The 14,699-nt window shown below is 49.0% G+C and overlaps 1 protein-coding gene across 1 annotated transcript in view; it reads left to right on the forward strand.

Annotated features, from left to right (window-relative positions):
- FRMPD3 (FERM and PDZ domain containing 3) overlaps positions 1–5,041 on the forward strand; it is a 69,491-nt gene extending 64,450 nt beyond the window's left edge. The window contains exon 15 of the mRNA XM_023534144.1: positions 1,187–5,041. Coding sequence (XP_023389912.1) covers positions 1,187–4,149 — 2,963 coding nt within the window. The 3' untranslated portion in view covers positions 4,150–5,041. The remainder of the gene's footprint in view (positions 1–1,186) is intronic.
- The last annotated feature ends 9,658 nt before the right edge of the window (positions 5,042–14,699 follow it).

Consider the following 14,699-nt stretch of genomic DNA (forward strand, 5'->3'; position numbering starts at 1 on the left):
TGACCTGGGATCAGGGGAGCCAGCAGCCATCACTGCTCAAGGCAGGGGTCTTTACACTGCCTAAGAGCATGGGCTCTCAGTCAGATACACCCAAGTCCTGGATTCTTCTCTCACTTTCAGTGTGACCTTTGGCAGGGCACTTACCCTCCCTGGGCTTCACTTTCGTCAAATGGGTTTGTCAACAATAGTCATATCATATAGGGTTGTTGTGAAGATTAAATGAGATCATTCACACAAAGCACTTAAGCACTGCCTAGCACATAGGAAGGACTCAGTAAGTAGTAGCTATTATTAATTATGATTTGGTGGGAGAACGATACAACATGCATGCTTTTACCTATTGCAGACATACGTATGTCCATCTTGTAGACAAATACACATGTCGGACATGTACCCATAGTCATACATACATACCTCCATATACATATACTTTAAAAAGAAGAGGTCAGTGGTACAGCAACAGAAAATGAATAGGGAAGAGTAAGGCATATGAGAAAGCATGTGAGGTGAGAGAAAGTATAGATAGAGAAGGTGAAGAGGTTGAGGTCAGAGGGAGCTTGACTGACCAGAGAGAGTACCAACCCCTGCCTTTTCTGTATGTGAGGGCATCCCTGGTGTGAGGCAGCCCCCATGTATTCTGCCCCCATGGCTGGCATTTCTTTTTGCTCAGAGTCTGGAGCTCCAAGCACTAACTGCTCCTAGGATAGAGGCCTATGTGGTAGCCAGAGAGAGGACAAGCTCAGCTAAATGGCCTCAGCTATAAGAACAGCAGGCAGGCTTGGCCAGATTAGGAGGGCTAGATAAAGAGAGACCTCTCTTTGCCAGCTCTCTTCAGGACAATTGACAAAAATTTCCTAGCTGTGGAATCTAAAAATAGTGATGATTAGCATGTTGTTTTGCATGTGATTTGCATGTTAATTTGCCATCAAACTGCCCAGATCTTCTCTGTGCCTCTTTTGTTTCTCTTTCGGATTCCAGCCCTTCATAACCCTTCTCCCAGCTTGACTCCCTTTGTCCCCTCACCCCCCTCGTCCCACCCTCAGTCCTGCAGTTCCCCCAAGCCTGACTTATTTCCCCCAGCTTGCAATACTGCTGGTTAACCTTGGCCTCCATAAACTCTCTACATATGGTTGGTAAAGGACTTGATCTGAGTTCAGTGCAGCAAGCCCTGTCCGTGTTCCTCTAGGTCTGATTGTGCTGGCCACAATCACCCCTGAATCATCGCTGGACTCGGGCCATGAAACCAACTCTTCGGAGCTCACAGACATGTCAGAGATGATGTCTGCCATGAAGCAGCACCAAAATACCACCTACTTCCTGGCCCAGCACCTCAAAAAGGACAGTCTCCTGGCCCGCAAGGACCTGCCCTTCCGCATCCAGAGCTGCGCAGCCCAGGCCGTTCTCACAGCCCCTTACTCTCTTGGGCGCTCAGATCCCAATCCATCCCTCCAGCCAGCTATCCCAGGCCAGAGTCCTGGCCCCCCTGGCACTCGGAGAAAGCTGCCCCAGTCAGAGGCTCAGCCACAGCGAGAGCGAACGTATGCTCTAGCAGTGCACCCAGCACTGTCCCCACAGCTTAATGAGCAGAAGAATTTGAGCCTGTTATCCCCAGTTCCTGAGGACAAAGGGCCTGGCCACACTAGGGCAGGCCTGGAGATGTCACTGAGGGCGGCCACGGCATCCCTCAGTGAAGAGCAGGTCTCTGAGCTAAGGGAGAACCTACCAAAGGAAGTCAGGTTGAGCCCCAAGCTTATCCTAGACCCAAAGGGCAGTGTGACTCCAGCTATCATCTCGGCCACCCTACCGCAGGTGGTTCACACTAAGATTCTACCCGCCCCTGGCGGAGCCTTGGGGAACACCCTCAGCAGTGGGGAGAGAAGGCTGGAGGCCAGCATGGGAAGGCCAGAAGTCAGCATGATAAGCAGCAGTGCCAATAAGAATCTTAAGTTCAAAATGAGCCCCAGTGCTCCAGAGGCCTCACGGAATTCTCAGCAGCAGCTGAGCCCAGAAGTCTCTTCCAGCTCCAGAGCATGCAGCCGGGCCGATAGCCTACATCTCTCCCCACAAGGAGACAGGCTGCCTATTCAAAGTTTCCCTCCCAAAAGCTATCTTTTGCGAGCAAGTCGAGAGTCTGTGAGCAAGCAAGCTACAGGGGATGTGGCAGGCAGGGGTGGGTCAGAGGGTGCTAAGCCTTCCCTACACAAGCAGGGCACCATCTCTAGCCAGGGGGAGAAGGGGCAGCTAGAGAGCATACCCAAAAGCAGCAAGCTTGAGGAAACCAGCCTGGTCCCACGAGCCAGCTACCCCATGGCTCTGCAGAGCCCCAGCAGCCAGTCCCAAGGCCAGAGCCCACTGAGACCCCAGGCTGTCAACCGTCAGGTGAGCACCATGCCCTCTAGGAAACTTGAAACAACCCTGGATGGAGCCCACGGGACCTCCGAAGGCCCTACAAAGCCCAAATCATCCCGAGGTACTTTCCGGCTGCGCAATTTATTCTCTGCCACCTTCCCAACTCGCCAGAAAAAGGAGACCGATGAGCGGCAGGCCCAGCTGCAGAAGGTAAAGCAGTATGAGCTGGAGTTCCTTGAGGAACTTCTAAAGCCACCAAGCCAGGGCGAGCTGCCAGGCACTGAGTATTTGCAACCCCCAGCACCAGGCCGCTGCAGCTGCCAGCTACGCAGCAGCCCTGTGCAACAAGGGCCTGGCATGTCCCGTGAGCAGAGGCGCAGCTGCGATTGCAAGCGCATCTGCCGAGGGGGCCGGCCACAGGCTCCCCAGACACCAGTGCCTGGCCTCCGGGGGAGGGAGAAGGACAAGATCCCCCCTACTCAGAGGCAGCCAGAGGCTGGCCCAGACCTGAGCCTCAGCAGTCCCACCAATGTCCGGCGCATCCGCTCCACCAGCCTGGAATCCCGAGAGTGCCGATCAGACCCTGAGAGTGGTGTTTCGTGCCTGACCACGTGTGCCTCAGGGGGTGAGTGTCTGGGAGCTCCCAACTACAGGAAACTGATACGCCGCTACAGTATCAGTGAGCTGGATCAGGGTGATAGGGCCTCCCTAACCTCAGATGTATACCCACACCCACCCCTGAGTATGCTGCCCAGAGAGGCCAAGGAAGTAGAGGCAGGCCTCCCCCTAGTCTTGGGTCCCAAAAGCAAGCCTCTGGAGTCACCAATCCTGGGAGACCCCTCATATGTCCAGGTTGCCCCTGAGACCAAAGGCCCCAGACAGATGGCCGTGTTCTCACTGCCAGAAGAGGTGTACCAGAAGCCCGCTGAGCTGGACGAGGATAGTGAGAGCAGCAAGTGCTGCTCCATCCGCTACTGCTTCTACTACCGCAAGTGCGACATGGCAGATGATGTCAGCGATGGTAAGGACGAGCTGTCCTACTCCATCCCCATGAAGATTCTGCCCGGCATGAAGTTGGATCGGCAGGTGGTACCCGTAGTGAGCAGGACCCTGCAAGTGCTAGATGCGGCCACCTGCAGCAGCAGCAGCAGCCCTGAGGCCTCCCGCACCCAGGAGATTGACCTGCGAGTATCCACCTTTGAGGGAAGCCTGGCCAAGATCAATGCCCTGCGGGCCCATGCCTATGGCCTGCCTGATGGCTTCCTGGCTGCCCGGCTAGACACCAATGAGCTGCTGACTGTCTTGCGGCAGTGCGTAGCCAGCCCCGAAGCCCGTGCCCCCAAGCCCTACGTCTCTCAGATATCTGAGTACAAGCTCGAGCTGGCTCTCAAGTTCAAGGAGCTTCGGGCTTCCTGCCGCCGTGTGGCCAATGTGGACAAGAGCCCAACTCACATGCTGGCAGCCATTACGGGAAGCTTCCAGGTGCTGAGCAGCCTCATTGAGACTTTCGTGCGGCTGGTGTTCATTGTGCGCTCAGAGGCCCAGCGCCAAGAGCTGCTGGCCAAGGTAGAAGAGGTGGTAAGGAACTACACTTTCCTGCTGCGTGCCGCTGAGGAATCCACCACCCGGAACCTTCAGCAGCAGCAACAGCAGCAGCAACAGCAGCAGCAGCAGCAGCAGCAGCAGCAGCAGCAGGCAGCAGCAGCTATAGGGGTGGCCCCAGAACACCCACCAGGCTCCCCCACTTCAGTGACTGTTATGAGCACATTCACCCACTCCTTAAAAACTCTTATTAAGTAGGGCATTAGCCCAGGCCTCCCTCATCCCCATTCTCAGCCCTAGGTTTGAGCTTTGTGGTCCTTGTATCCTGTGGTAAGTGTATGTGTCTACTGGGCCAGTCAGGGTCCAAGAGCCTTCAATCTCCAGGGAGCAAAAACTTCCCTGCATTAAGGCTGTCCCTGAGTGCTCCAGGCCACTGGCACCCTGGGTGTCCTCCCCACTTCCCTGGCCTCTAGGCGTCACTGTGAGGGCCAAGGCCCCTGGTCACTATGCCCACCACAGAGCTGTATTTTTTCTCTCTTCTCTAGGGCTGCGAGGTGGCATTAGGCTCACTTCCTGCTCTGTTTCGAGGACAGGGAAGCCAGGGCCTGAAGCAGGCAGGCCCAAGGGCCTTGAGTTCCTCCTGGCATCTGCTCCCCTCCAGGGAGCAGTGGCAGTAGCAGCAGGCCACAGCGCTAAGTGGAGGGGAGAGGGCATATCAGCCCAGATGTGCCCATCCACCCTGAGCTCACACTCACGTGGCAGAGGCCACCCCAGAGGGCCTGTGCCCGGGTGGTAGTCCTACAGTAAACAGCCACATGGGACTGTTTGCAGCCAGCCCAACAGGGGCAGCCTCTGGAGCCCTTGCCCCCTGGCCTAGTAGCTCCACACCAGCCATCCCCAAAGTGCCCTGTTCCTCATTGATGGGCAGGGCAGCTCAGTCCACTAGGGAGCAAGCATCTTGGATCACCCCACTCGTTCTGGATAAGGTACCTGGTTAAAATGTCTGCTCTGGGGAAACCCGGAGCAGGCCTCAGAGCCCACCTGGCCCAACCCAGCATAGTGCAGGGCCTGCGGCTACAGGCGTGCGGCTCCTCTCTCAACATCTCTCAACCAGACAGACTGTCCTTAGGAGTTCGACTTAGCTACAGATTGGGGGTGGGGGGGGGGGGGAGGGGGGAAGGGGATAAGGGGTGGGGGGGTTGTTGATGACTATATCTTAAACTTCTGGAAGCTAGCGTGATATGTTAATCCTGAGTATATGCTTTTGGCTGTGTATTGACCCTGTGGATTTGTCTCTCTAAGAAAAGAAGCTGAGCGCCTTACCCGGTGCAGTCTTGCACCTTTCTCTTTCTCTCTGGAGTCATCTGGAAGAGAATTCACACTGTTTAGCATTCTCCTTGACACATCTACTGTTGCTGTCACCACCCCCCTACAATCTTCCTGGGAGTGAAGACACGGAGTCCCTACCAATTGTCCCATTGTAGGGAACAAAGAAAGCCAATGTTTCTTCTGTACAGATTGCTTCTTGTCCACCTCTCCATACTTCCCTGTTTCCCACACACTCATACCCTGTGTCTGTCTCTTGTCATCATTACGTGAGAGGCCCAGGTGGAATCTCCCATTCTTATGTGAGTTTTATAAAAATGTACACTGTGCTTAACCCCCACCCATCCTTGGTGTCCTCTAGTGCAATAAAGCCCTCCTGAGTGGCAGTTTCTCCCAGCAAAGATCAGGCGAGCTCCTCTGCGGAAGCCAGCTCCCCTCTTCTTTGCCTCTCCCACAAGACCAAGTTGTTTAATGGGCCAGAGATGAAGCCGGTGGGGAACATTTCCCCCTTGACTGCTGCAAGCCTGAGTGCTGATGTGGTCTTCCTCTCCTCCCAGTTTCTTGATCCTGCACCTTCGCCACTTAGGCCCTGCCTGTGTCATTCTACCGCCATCCTTCACCTCTCCCTTAGCCTCATGGAGAGGACACATTTTCTAATGTCTGTATATAGTATATATACTACACAAAATATATAAATTATATATATATATACTAATTTATGTCTTGTTTTTCAAATAAGAATGATTAAACCTATTCATCTTACTATCCCAATAAGTCTTGGTGGTGCCTCTTTGTGGGTGTCCTTGTGTCCTTGAATTGTTGGTTGGTAGTGGCCTTCTGAATACTTTTCCTGTGCTTCTCTTCCCATCTACCTGGACTCCAGTGTGTGATGACAGCTGAGGACCCTGCTCCTCCTGCCTTCCCTCTGTTCCTCTTAGAAGCCTCCTGTTCATCACAGGAGTTGGATACTGTCTACTCCTTTCTCTTTACCCTGGGGCCTCTGGCTCAGCTGGTCACCAAGGCTATGACCTGAGAGCTGAAGAGGACAGGGAGCAGGGTAGGGGCAGAAACACAATATGCTCTGTGCCCAGTGCACCGGTGGCCTAGCAGTCCGGAGACAGGGTTTTAGGCCACCTTTCAGGTTGGAATTGGGAAATGGGGCCTCTCCCTCTGAAGTGTGCCCAATCACCTCAGAGTATAGTCACCTAAAACTGCTTTGTAGTTTAAGCTAGTGACTCCCTTTGCAATGACCTCTGGCAATGTATTGGGGGGGGTGGGCTGGCCTCTTCAGCATTTCAGAGCAGTTACCTAATGGCGAGAAATGATTTTATTTCTCTGTTCTTTCATTTCCTTCTGGTAATCACAGGTCCCCACTAGCCTGTGAGGTGGCTTTGTGCTAATTACAAAAAGGTTCTCTTTGCCACTCCCACCTGCTCCCCCGCCCCCATGATGAATTAGAAAAACAAAAAGCCCACCCCCTGGGTGATGCTAGTCCTGAGGGGATATGGCTTGGTCATTTTAGCTCTACCCAGCCCCACTGGCCTCGTTGTTGGCCGATTGCACAAACTACACAGCCATGTACGGTAGCCCTGATTATTCACTTCCTCCCAAAGACTAAGCACAGACTTTTTCTCATGTCTGCAAAGGTTGTGGCTAAAGCGGTTTGGAAGCAAAGCATAGAGGAGGAGCAAGAGACAGTGCAGTCAGGCTGGGCTGCTACGGATCCTGTCCCACAAGGTTGGGACTCAGTGAAACGCAGTGCCAGTGTACAGTAAGGCCTGCTACCCCTCAAAATGACCCAAGAAATTGGGGCTCTGGCTCTGCACTACACTGGTAGCTGCTCACAGTCAGAAAGCATGCTTACTCGGTTCTAGATGCCGGGTACCCACCCACACAGTATCTGGCACTTAGTAGGTCTTCAGTAAATATTTGTTGGATGAGTGTTGAATGAGATGACTGTCAGGAAAGCCCTCCCAGACCCCTGTACCTTGTGAAAAGGGCCCTCTCCTCTGGGAATGGTTAATCCAGGGCAGCACAGTTGGACAAAACCAGGCAGCCTGGCACCTCCTATCAAAGGATATGTAGTCGGGTCTGAAATCTGTCATCCGGCTGACTCAGCTGAGTTTCACCAACAACTTTCCAAAATCTTCAGAAACTCTCCTGAGGTGACCGATGGTCTCCTTTTCTGTGGATCCAGAGTCATTCTCTGCAGTAGCCAGGAGCATTGGGGGCGGCCATCTTCCCACCAGCATCTTCCTTGCCATCTTCGGCCTGAGCCAGAGCCTGAAGCTGATGATCTCCGACAGCCCCATACCAGACACAAGTCCCCAGAGCCTGACTCCTGCCTTTCTAATTTCAGCCAATTAAAGGGAAATGAGTTAATGCTTTTGGCATGTGCCCAGGATGCTTGTGGTGCTAGCACAGTCACATTTTTTCAAGCTGTTTGTCAAAGCACTGTGGATAATAGGCAATTTCATCAACAATGAATCGAAAAGACCTGCCTCAGCCAGAACTTTTCTTACCAAAGGGGCAGGGAAGGATCAGTTGCCAGCACTGGAAAGGGGCATGAGTTTATGTTTTAGGTTCAAATTTCTCCAAGTAGTCACTAGGATGGAAGTAATAACTGCATCCCATTCCCCCATTTTGTAGGCCGGAAGTCAGACTATGCGCGTGTGTCTGGAGTAAGGAGGAGGTCCTCCGTGGAGTGGGAGGAAATGACCTCTGAGGGTTCAGTCCTGGACCCTGACAAAATGTCCTGGACTCCAGATGGGTCTCTTGGTTCCAATGCCCTAACTTGCTAAAAGCCAACGTTAGGTGGAAATTCTGGAAGCCCACCTCACAAAACTACTTCTTTCACTTTAGTGTTTCCAGTGATTCCTTCCCACCCATGCTCACACATCCATACACCCAGTTCTTGGGTACTGCCTATACTCCCAGTATCATGAGGATAAGCACCCACACTGATGTTTCCAGCTGCAGGTCTTGGACCTATCACTTAGGAATGAGCTCAGTTTTAGCTTCCCTGCCCTCCTGTCTGTCTGTCCTTTCCTCTGGATGTTGATTCGCCATTCTTATTTTCAAGGCTTTGGCTAAAAGGAATATGCGTTTGTACCCTGTTGGGAGCCTTCCACAACACAGAAAAGTTGATCCCTGCCCTTAAATATGCAAAACCAACTGTGCATGAGCACTTGCCATATGCCAGGCACAGTGTTAAGTAATTTACACACATGTTCTCATTTAATCTTAATCCTTTGAGAGAGACTGTGATTATATCTACTTCTCAGAGAAAATTGAAGCCCAGAGAGGTTAACTCACTAGCCCAAGGCCACACAGCTGGTAAGTGATTAGCCAGTCAGTTTTCCAACCCAACCTAGATGTTCAACTGCTATCCTGCAGTACTCAGCCCAGCTCTACCTTTGAAGCACCTCCCCTGGAAACAGGCACGGATGCAGCCATACTCTTGAGAAGATAGCCTGCAGTTGTTGCTTGGGGCCCAGGCAATATGTGGGTTGTAACAGGTAGTTGGGAACACTGGGGTGTGAGGTGCAGGATACTGCAAGCCTACTTGAACCACCCCCCCCAAAACACACACACACACACACACACACACACACACATACACACACACACCTCTTTTTGCTACACTAGCCTAGTGCCACACTCACCTCAGAGCCAGGGAGTGGAACGATATATGTGCGTGGAAATTTGTGGGTAGAGCTGTTGTGTTCAAAAAGCCACCATCAAAATTATGGGCCACCACCATATGCTCCTCAAACTGGAGTCTAAGTCTCCCAGGGAATGTGGTGTTGTGCCAGCAAACACAAAAAGCCACAGTTATGATGTCACCCATATTCCTGATGCATTTGTATTTTTTTTCAAAGATTTGGGAGGAAAATACGCGGATGATACATTAAATATTTATATCTAAAAATATGAAGAGGAATGCAGAAGTTTCATGCAGTGTAAAGAATACATATCTTTTCAACAACACTTGAGACTCATGTCTGATACTTCTTGCTCCATTCCCATACCAACCTCCTGACATCCAGGTTCACTCCCCTCTACCACCAAACATGCTTTAGTGGAAATATGGGGCACACTCAAGGTCTATCAGATGAGCTAACTGGTGGCGTGGGCCCCAAGGACAGGACATGTAGGACTGGCCTATTTCCGTGGCTCTGAGCACAGGTGGGGATTGGGCACTTCTTCGGGGATAAATAGGAGATGTGGCATGATGGAGTGCCAGGAAGGGTCACCAGGAAAAGATGGGGCAGCGTTACCAAAGCCTTCTGCCCCTACCTGACCTCACCCCACCCCATTGTGACCTATTATACATTTTGGCACAAGGTCAGCCCCAGGCACAGACTGAGGGAGCCATATTCCCTGCAAGCTGGAGATATCTGCAATGAGCAAGTAAGCAGGGAGGCTGTGTGAGTTAAGATGAGCCGCTCCCCCACCCCAGAATCAGGGCTCAGGTCTATTTTCAGCCCAGCCAATGACTTTCCATATGATGGGGTACAAGTCATTTCACCTCTTTGGGGCTCTTCTCTAAAATGAAGGTGACTGAGTCTCTGGCCTCCCTCAGTGGCTCTGAAGATTAATGAGGTAGTGCTGGAAAAGCAGCTGTAAAAATTCTGAGTCCTAGCTGTATGAGCTTAACAAGTACAAATTGAACCTCCCCATTTGCAGCTGGTCCACAGAAACTAATTAAGCTTGCACCAGGAGCCTGGAACTGGAAACTTGGGGGGCATATTTTCTTCAAATATTGATTGTTCTCAGTCAAAACCATCTTCTAGTCAGTTTCCCTCAAAAGGTATATGCAAGATCTCCCTCTTGAGGCTGTCTTTTGAAATTGGGAAACCTGCTGTTACCTCAGTGGAGAACCCCCATCCTGAGGTGAACACAGTCAGACAGACCCAAGCCTCTTCTTGGCCTTTAGCCAATACCTTGATTTGTTTCTCTGACATCCTCCTCTCTTCACTTCATTCGTTCATCTTACTAGAAGCAGCTATAATTGAAAGAGGCTTGAACTTCAGCTATTTCTTCAACATTTAGGCTTAGCTCTTAGCAAAGGGCTTTCACCTCCAAACTCTTAGCCAGCTTCCTGGTGACAGCTTCAAGTTCTATCTACTGTGCCCGGTGTTTAGTTCCCATGTGTCCCACCCCTACCCTAGCAGTTTGCCAACCTATGGCAGCCTTCCCAGGCCAGCAGTAGAAATGATTTTCAAAGACCCTCGGGGAGGGGGTGGTTCAACTCCCAGGATCATGGCAGAATGGCCTAAAAGGCAAAGTTGGCTTTGGTCCCCAACCCCTGGTTGTCTTTTCTACCCCTTTCTCACCAGGACATACTGGGTCCTCATTCATTCCTCTGGCCTCTAAATGCCCTTTACAGTGACAACCCTCTAGGCCTGCTCTCCCTTCAAAATGACCTCTTCCTCTCCCCAAGCAAAAACTGACTGATAATATGGTCATATATTAAGTTTTGAGCCATCTGATTAACAAATAAAGCAATTTGTGCTATAGCTAAGGGCTCCCTGCAAAGTTAGAGTCATATCCAATACAGAATACAATGAGTCTGAGTTTTTAATTGGTATGCATGCTGTGTGACCTTGACTGTTGGAAATTCCTTCTCTCAATTATGGGATTATGACAGTGGGGAGTATCCAAGCCACTGAGATAATGTGTTCTCTTTGCCTTCTCTAGAACCCTAATCACTCAATATCTCAGCCTGCCCTCCCTACAGCATATAAATTTGAGGATAAATTTGCAGCATGGGCAAATCGTTTGCAGTTTCTTGGAAGTAACTACAATTCCTGCTTCCTAGTATGATTTATAGGCAAAAAAAAAAAAAAAAGATATATGGCAGTGGCAGGACTCTTGGCCACCGAGGACAGAGGAATTGGTAGGAAAGTGAGAGTAAGGACAAGCATTTCTATCCCTTTCCTAACCTGGCACAACAGGAATGCACAATGTCTCTAGAGACCTGAAAAACGTTCAAAGAACCAAGTAGAAAATGGACACATTTTCCCTCCGCTGAACAATGGAAGAGACTGATTTCACTTGCAGTTTCTATAGCCCTGAGCCCACAGTAGCTTGGCTCTGTAACAGAGCTGCAAGCAGGGACCCTACGCCAGAGCCAGAAGACTGTTTCTACTTGCAGCTCTTCCAAGAACTAGCTGTGTGACCTTGGGCATTCACTTCCCCTCTCTGGGTATCGGTTTCTTGCCACATAAAATGAGTGTGTTAAACGAGAGGGCCTATTAGCTTTTTTAAAGCACACATTCTTTCATTTAAGGATTTTTTTTTAAACAAAGGCAAGTACTTCTAGCATCACCCAAATATTCTCCAGTCAATAATTAAACTGGGAGAACACCCCAGTTCATAAAAGTTAAACACCTCAAAAAACCACAGAGACCGCTTGGCCCTGCCGTTTTCATCAAATCCCTTCTGTCAAGGGGCGGGGGGGTGCTGAAATCTCCCATCTCTTAAATCTCTAGATGATTTCTAGCCCCCTGGAATACCAACCTTGTACAATAAAGCCTACATTCACAAGAAACCAACTAATGGGAACCCTAGGACAGTGAAACGTATCCAAAGGGTCCAGCTAAATCCTACCTAAGGTAAAGTAAGCAAACTTTGCTTTATGAGGTAAATCTTCTGGAACAGGACACATTTAAGATGGAGTTACGTTAATAAAACCAGGGCTTACGTATGTGTCCTTTGCTCTTTCAAAGGAATCCTACATTGAATCTTTTTTGAAAAGCCACTGAGTTACCTCCTAATTTATCTACGGTGTCAATCCAGATTTTCAATTCACATCCTTAAGTGTTTAAAATGCATCCACCCCAAGGCTGAGTCTATGCTAGGGACTGCGAGAGATGCATGGTTTCTACCTTCAAAGAGCTTGCATGCCTGTTGAAGACAGAGAATATGAGTTCGGGAGTTCAGGGCCCAATGGAAATGCCGACTCTTGAGCTGGTGAGCTCAGTGCAGGCTGCAGCACATTGGGCAGTCTACAGACGTAATGCCCTTTGTGGCCTTTGAAAACCCTCTGGTGTGCTTATAAAGGTGTGATACCCACTGGCCATCATTTGGGCATTGAACGCCTGTTGGCTGAAAAAGTGAGGGTGGATATATGAACAAGGACAAATCACACAAGCATGAAAAGGGAAAAAAATGGAACATTGGCAGGAGATAGAAAAGAGAAAATATCTTGAAAGAAATGCTAATATCCAGAAGGAGCAAGAAAGGTTGCTTGAAGATGACAGGGAGACCCAGCTGGTCAAAGTGAAATATAAGAAGCCCAGTGCACTGGAATTGAAGTGGCAGGCCCAGCAAAGGGAGATTCTGCTGCAACTACTTCTTTCTAGTCCTGCAAGGAGTGGGAGGGGAGAACCAAGACTTCTTTCTCTTTGTTGTTACAGTAGTCATTTACATGTCTACAAAGCTTTTTGAGGAAAAGGGCCCTGTTTTATTCTGTAATCCGAAGGCTGAGCGCAGTACTTTGCCCATAATTGCCGCCCAAGAAATGCCTACAGAAGAAATGACTGAACAAATGGGTGAATTTAGAATCTTCTATAATGTCTGGGATCTCAGAGGGAGACAAAACCAGACCTACCCTATGAGGCAGGGGGATTGAGGGAGCCCTTCCAATGGGGAGACTGTTGATACAATTCTCCCCATGGCCCTGAGCTTTGGAGTTAGTTGGAAATATGAAATGTGGGCAAGAGGGCATTCTTCAGCCTTTTCTAGAACAAAATAATTTGTGCAAAATAATTTCCCACTCCCTTTCTCTCTAGTTTAGGGACTAGATTTCCCCTCATCAGCACTCCTGCCTTTATCCTCAGCACCCTGAAACTGGCATTCAAAGCCCTCCATAGTCTGGTTTTGTGTGAGTCAAGGACAACCAGAGAAACAGCCCCAGTAGAAGATGTATATTAAAGGATTTATTGTAAGGACTTGGCTTACACCATTGTGGGGGTTTGTCTAGGCAAGTCTGAAATCCATGGGACAGGCCATCAGGAAGGGTAGGCTGGAATTATCAGGCAGCAACTGAAATTGCATTACACAAATGGAATTTCTTTTTTTTTTTTCCAACGAAACTCAAGTTCAGCTCCTAAGACTTTCCAACCTATTAAATCAAACCCACCCAAACTGTCTAGGAAAATCTCCTTTACATAAAGACAACCATTATGAACGTGAATCACATCTACAAAATACCTTCACAGCAACGTCTATTAGTGTTTGATTCAATAACTGGGACTACAGCCTAGCTAAGTCGACACATAAAATTGACCTTCATAGGCTTTCAGTTGCCTGCCTTATCTGAGCTCTCAACACACCTTCTCTCAACTCACCTCCTCCCACATTCATCTGCTCTGGGCCTTTGGTAAAATTATTCTCTTAGCTCTCTATCCCCGGGTTGCAGTCCTTGGTTTTACTAGGCCAGTTTCCTGAAGTATCCTTCCAAAATCCTCTCAATTTGATTGCATTTCTCATACCCCCATACTTAACCTTATTTCTGTAAGTATCTTTATTGCCTGCTGGGGGAAAGGATTGTGTACTATTCATTCCCTGTGTGGCCACCCTCCCCACACTCCGGAGGCCCTGGCATATAGAAGGATCTCAGCATATTTCTTTTGAATTATATCAAACTTAAGAATCCTCCACCATTTACGTATAACTCAGCCACACTCCTTTCAAATCTTCACCTCTTAGGATCCTTATGCCTGCCCCATACACATTGTCCCTTTTCTGATGGTCTAATTTGTCCACATTCAAGCACCCTTAAAGGTCTGAGGACATTTTTTTCTAAATTATTTTCATTCAAATCTCCTTTAAACTTTCCCCTCAGGGACTACCTTACCATAGATAGTGCGTAAGGCCCACCTACCCCTAAAGAGTAAACCCCTCACCCATCTCACTTATACCCTAGTATCAGATACCTTTCTGAGAGAAAAAAAAGAACAGCATCATTTGTATACACATTTACATTCATGGAATTTGTTGATCGGATTACCTAGTGTTTGCCCTAAGGGGATGTTTAGTTTGAATCTAATGAGTTGATTATTAGATAATCTAATTAGATAATATACTAACTCTTTCCTTTATCTTCTTCAGGTCTTTGCTCAAATGTTACCTTCCCAGATAGGCCTTCTCTGACTACCCTACTTAAAATTATACTGCCCTCCCCTCCATCACCACCATGGTACCTTATCCTACTATCTTGCCTGATTTTTCTCCACAGCACTTATCACCATTTGACATATTATATATTTTCTTTTTTTATATGTTTGTTGTTTGAGAATGTAAACTCCACGAGAGCAGGGGTTTTTTTGCTTTTTTTTTTTTGTTTGTGTGTCTGTTTTTTGTTTTGTTTTTTTTTTACTGCTGTATTCATAGTGCTCAGAATAGGGCCTGCCACAAAAAAGGTATGCAGTAAATATTTGCTGAAACAAATTCCTTGGGGAAAAATACTTTAT

Source organism: Pteropus vampyrus, unplaced genomic scaffold (assembly GCF_000151845.1).
Source record: "Pteropus vampyrus isolate Shadow unplaced genomic scaffold, Pvam_2.0 Scaffold120, whole genome shotgun sequence".
Classification (NCBI taxonomy): domain Eukaryota; kingdom Metazoa; phylum Chordata; class Mammalia; order Chiroptera; family Pteropodidae; genus Pteropus; species Pteropus vampyrus.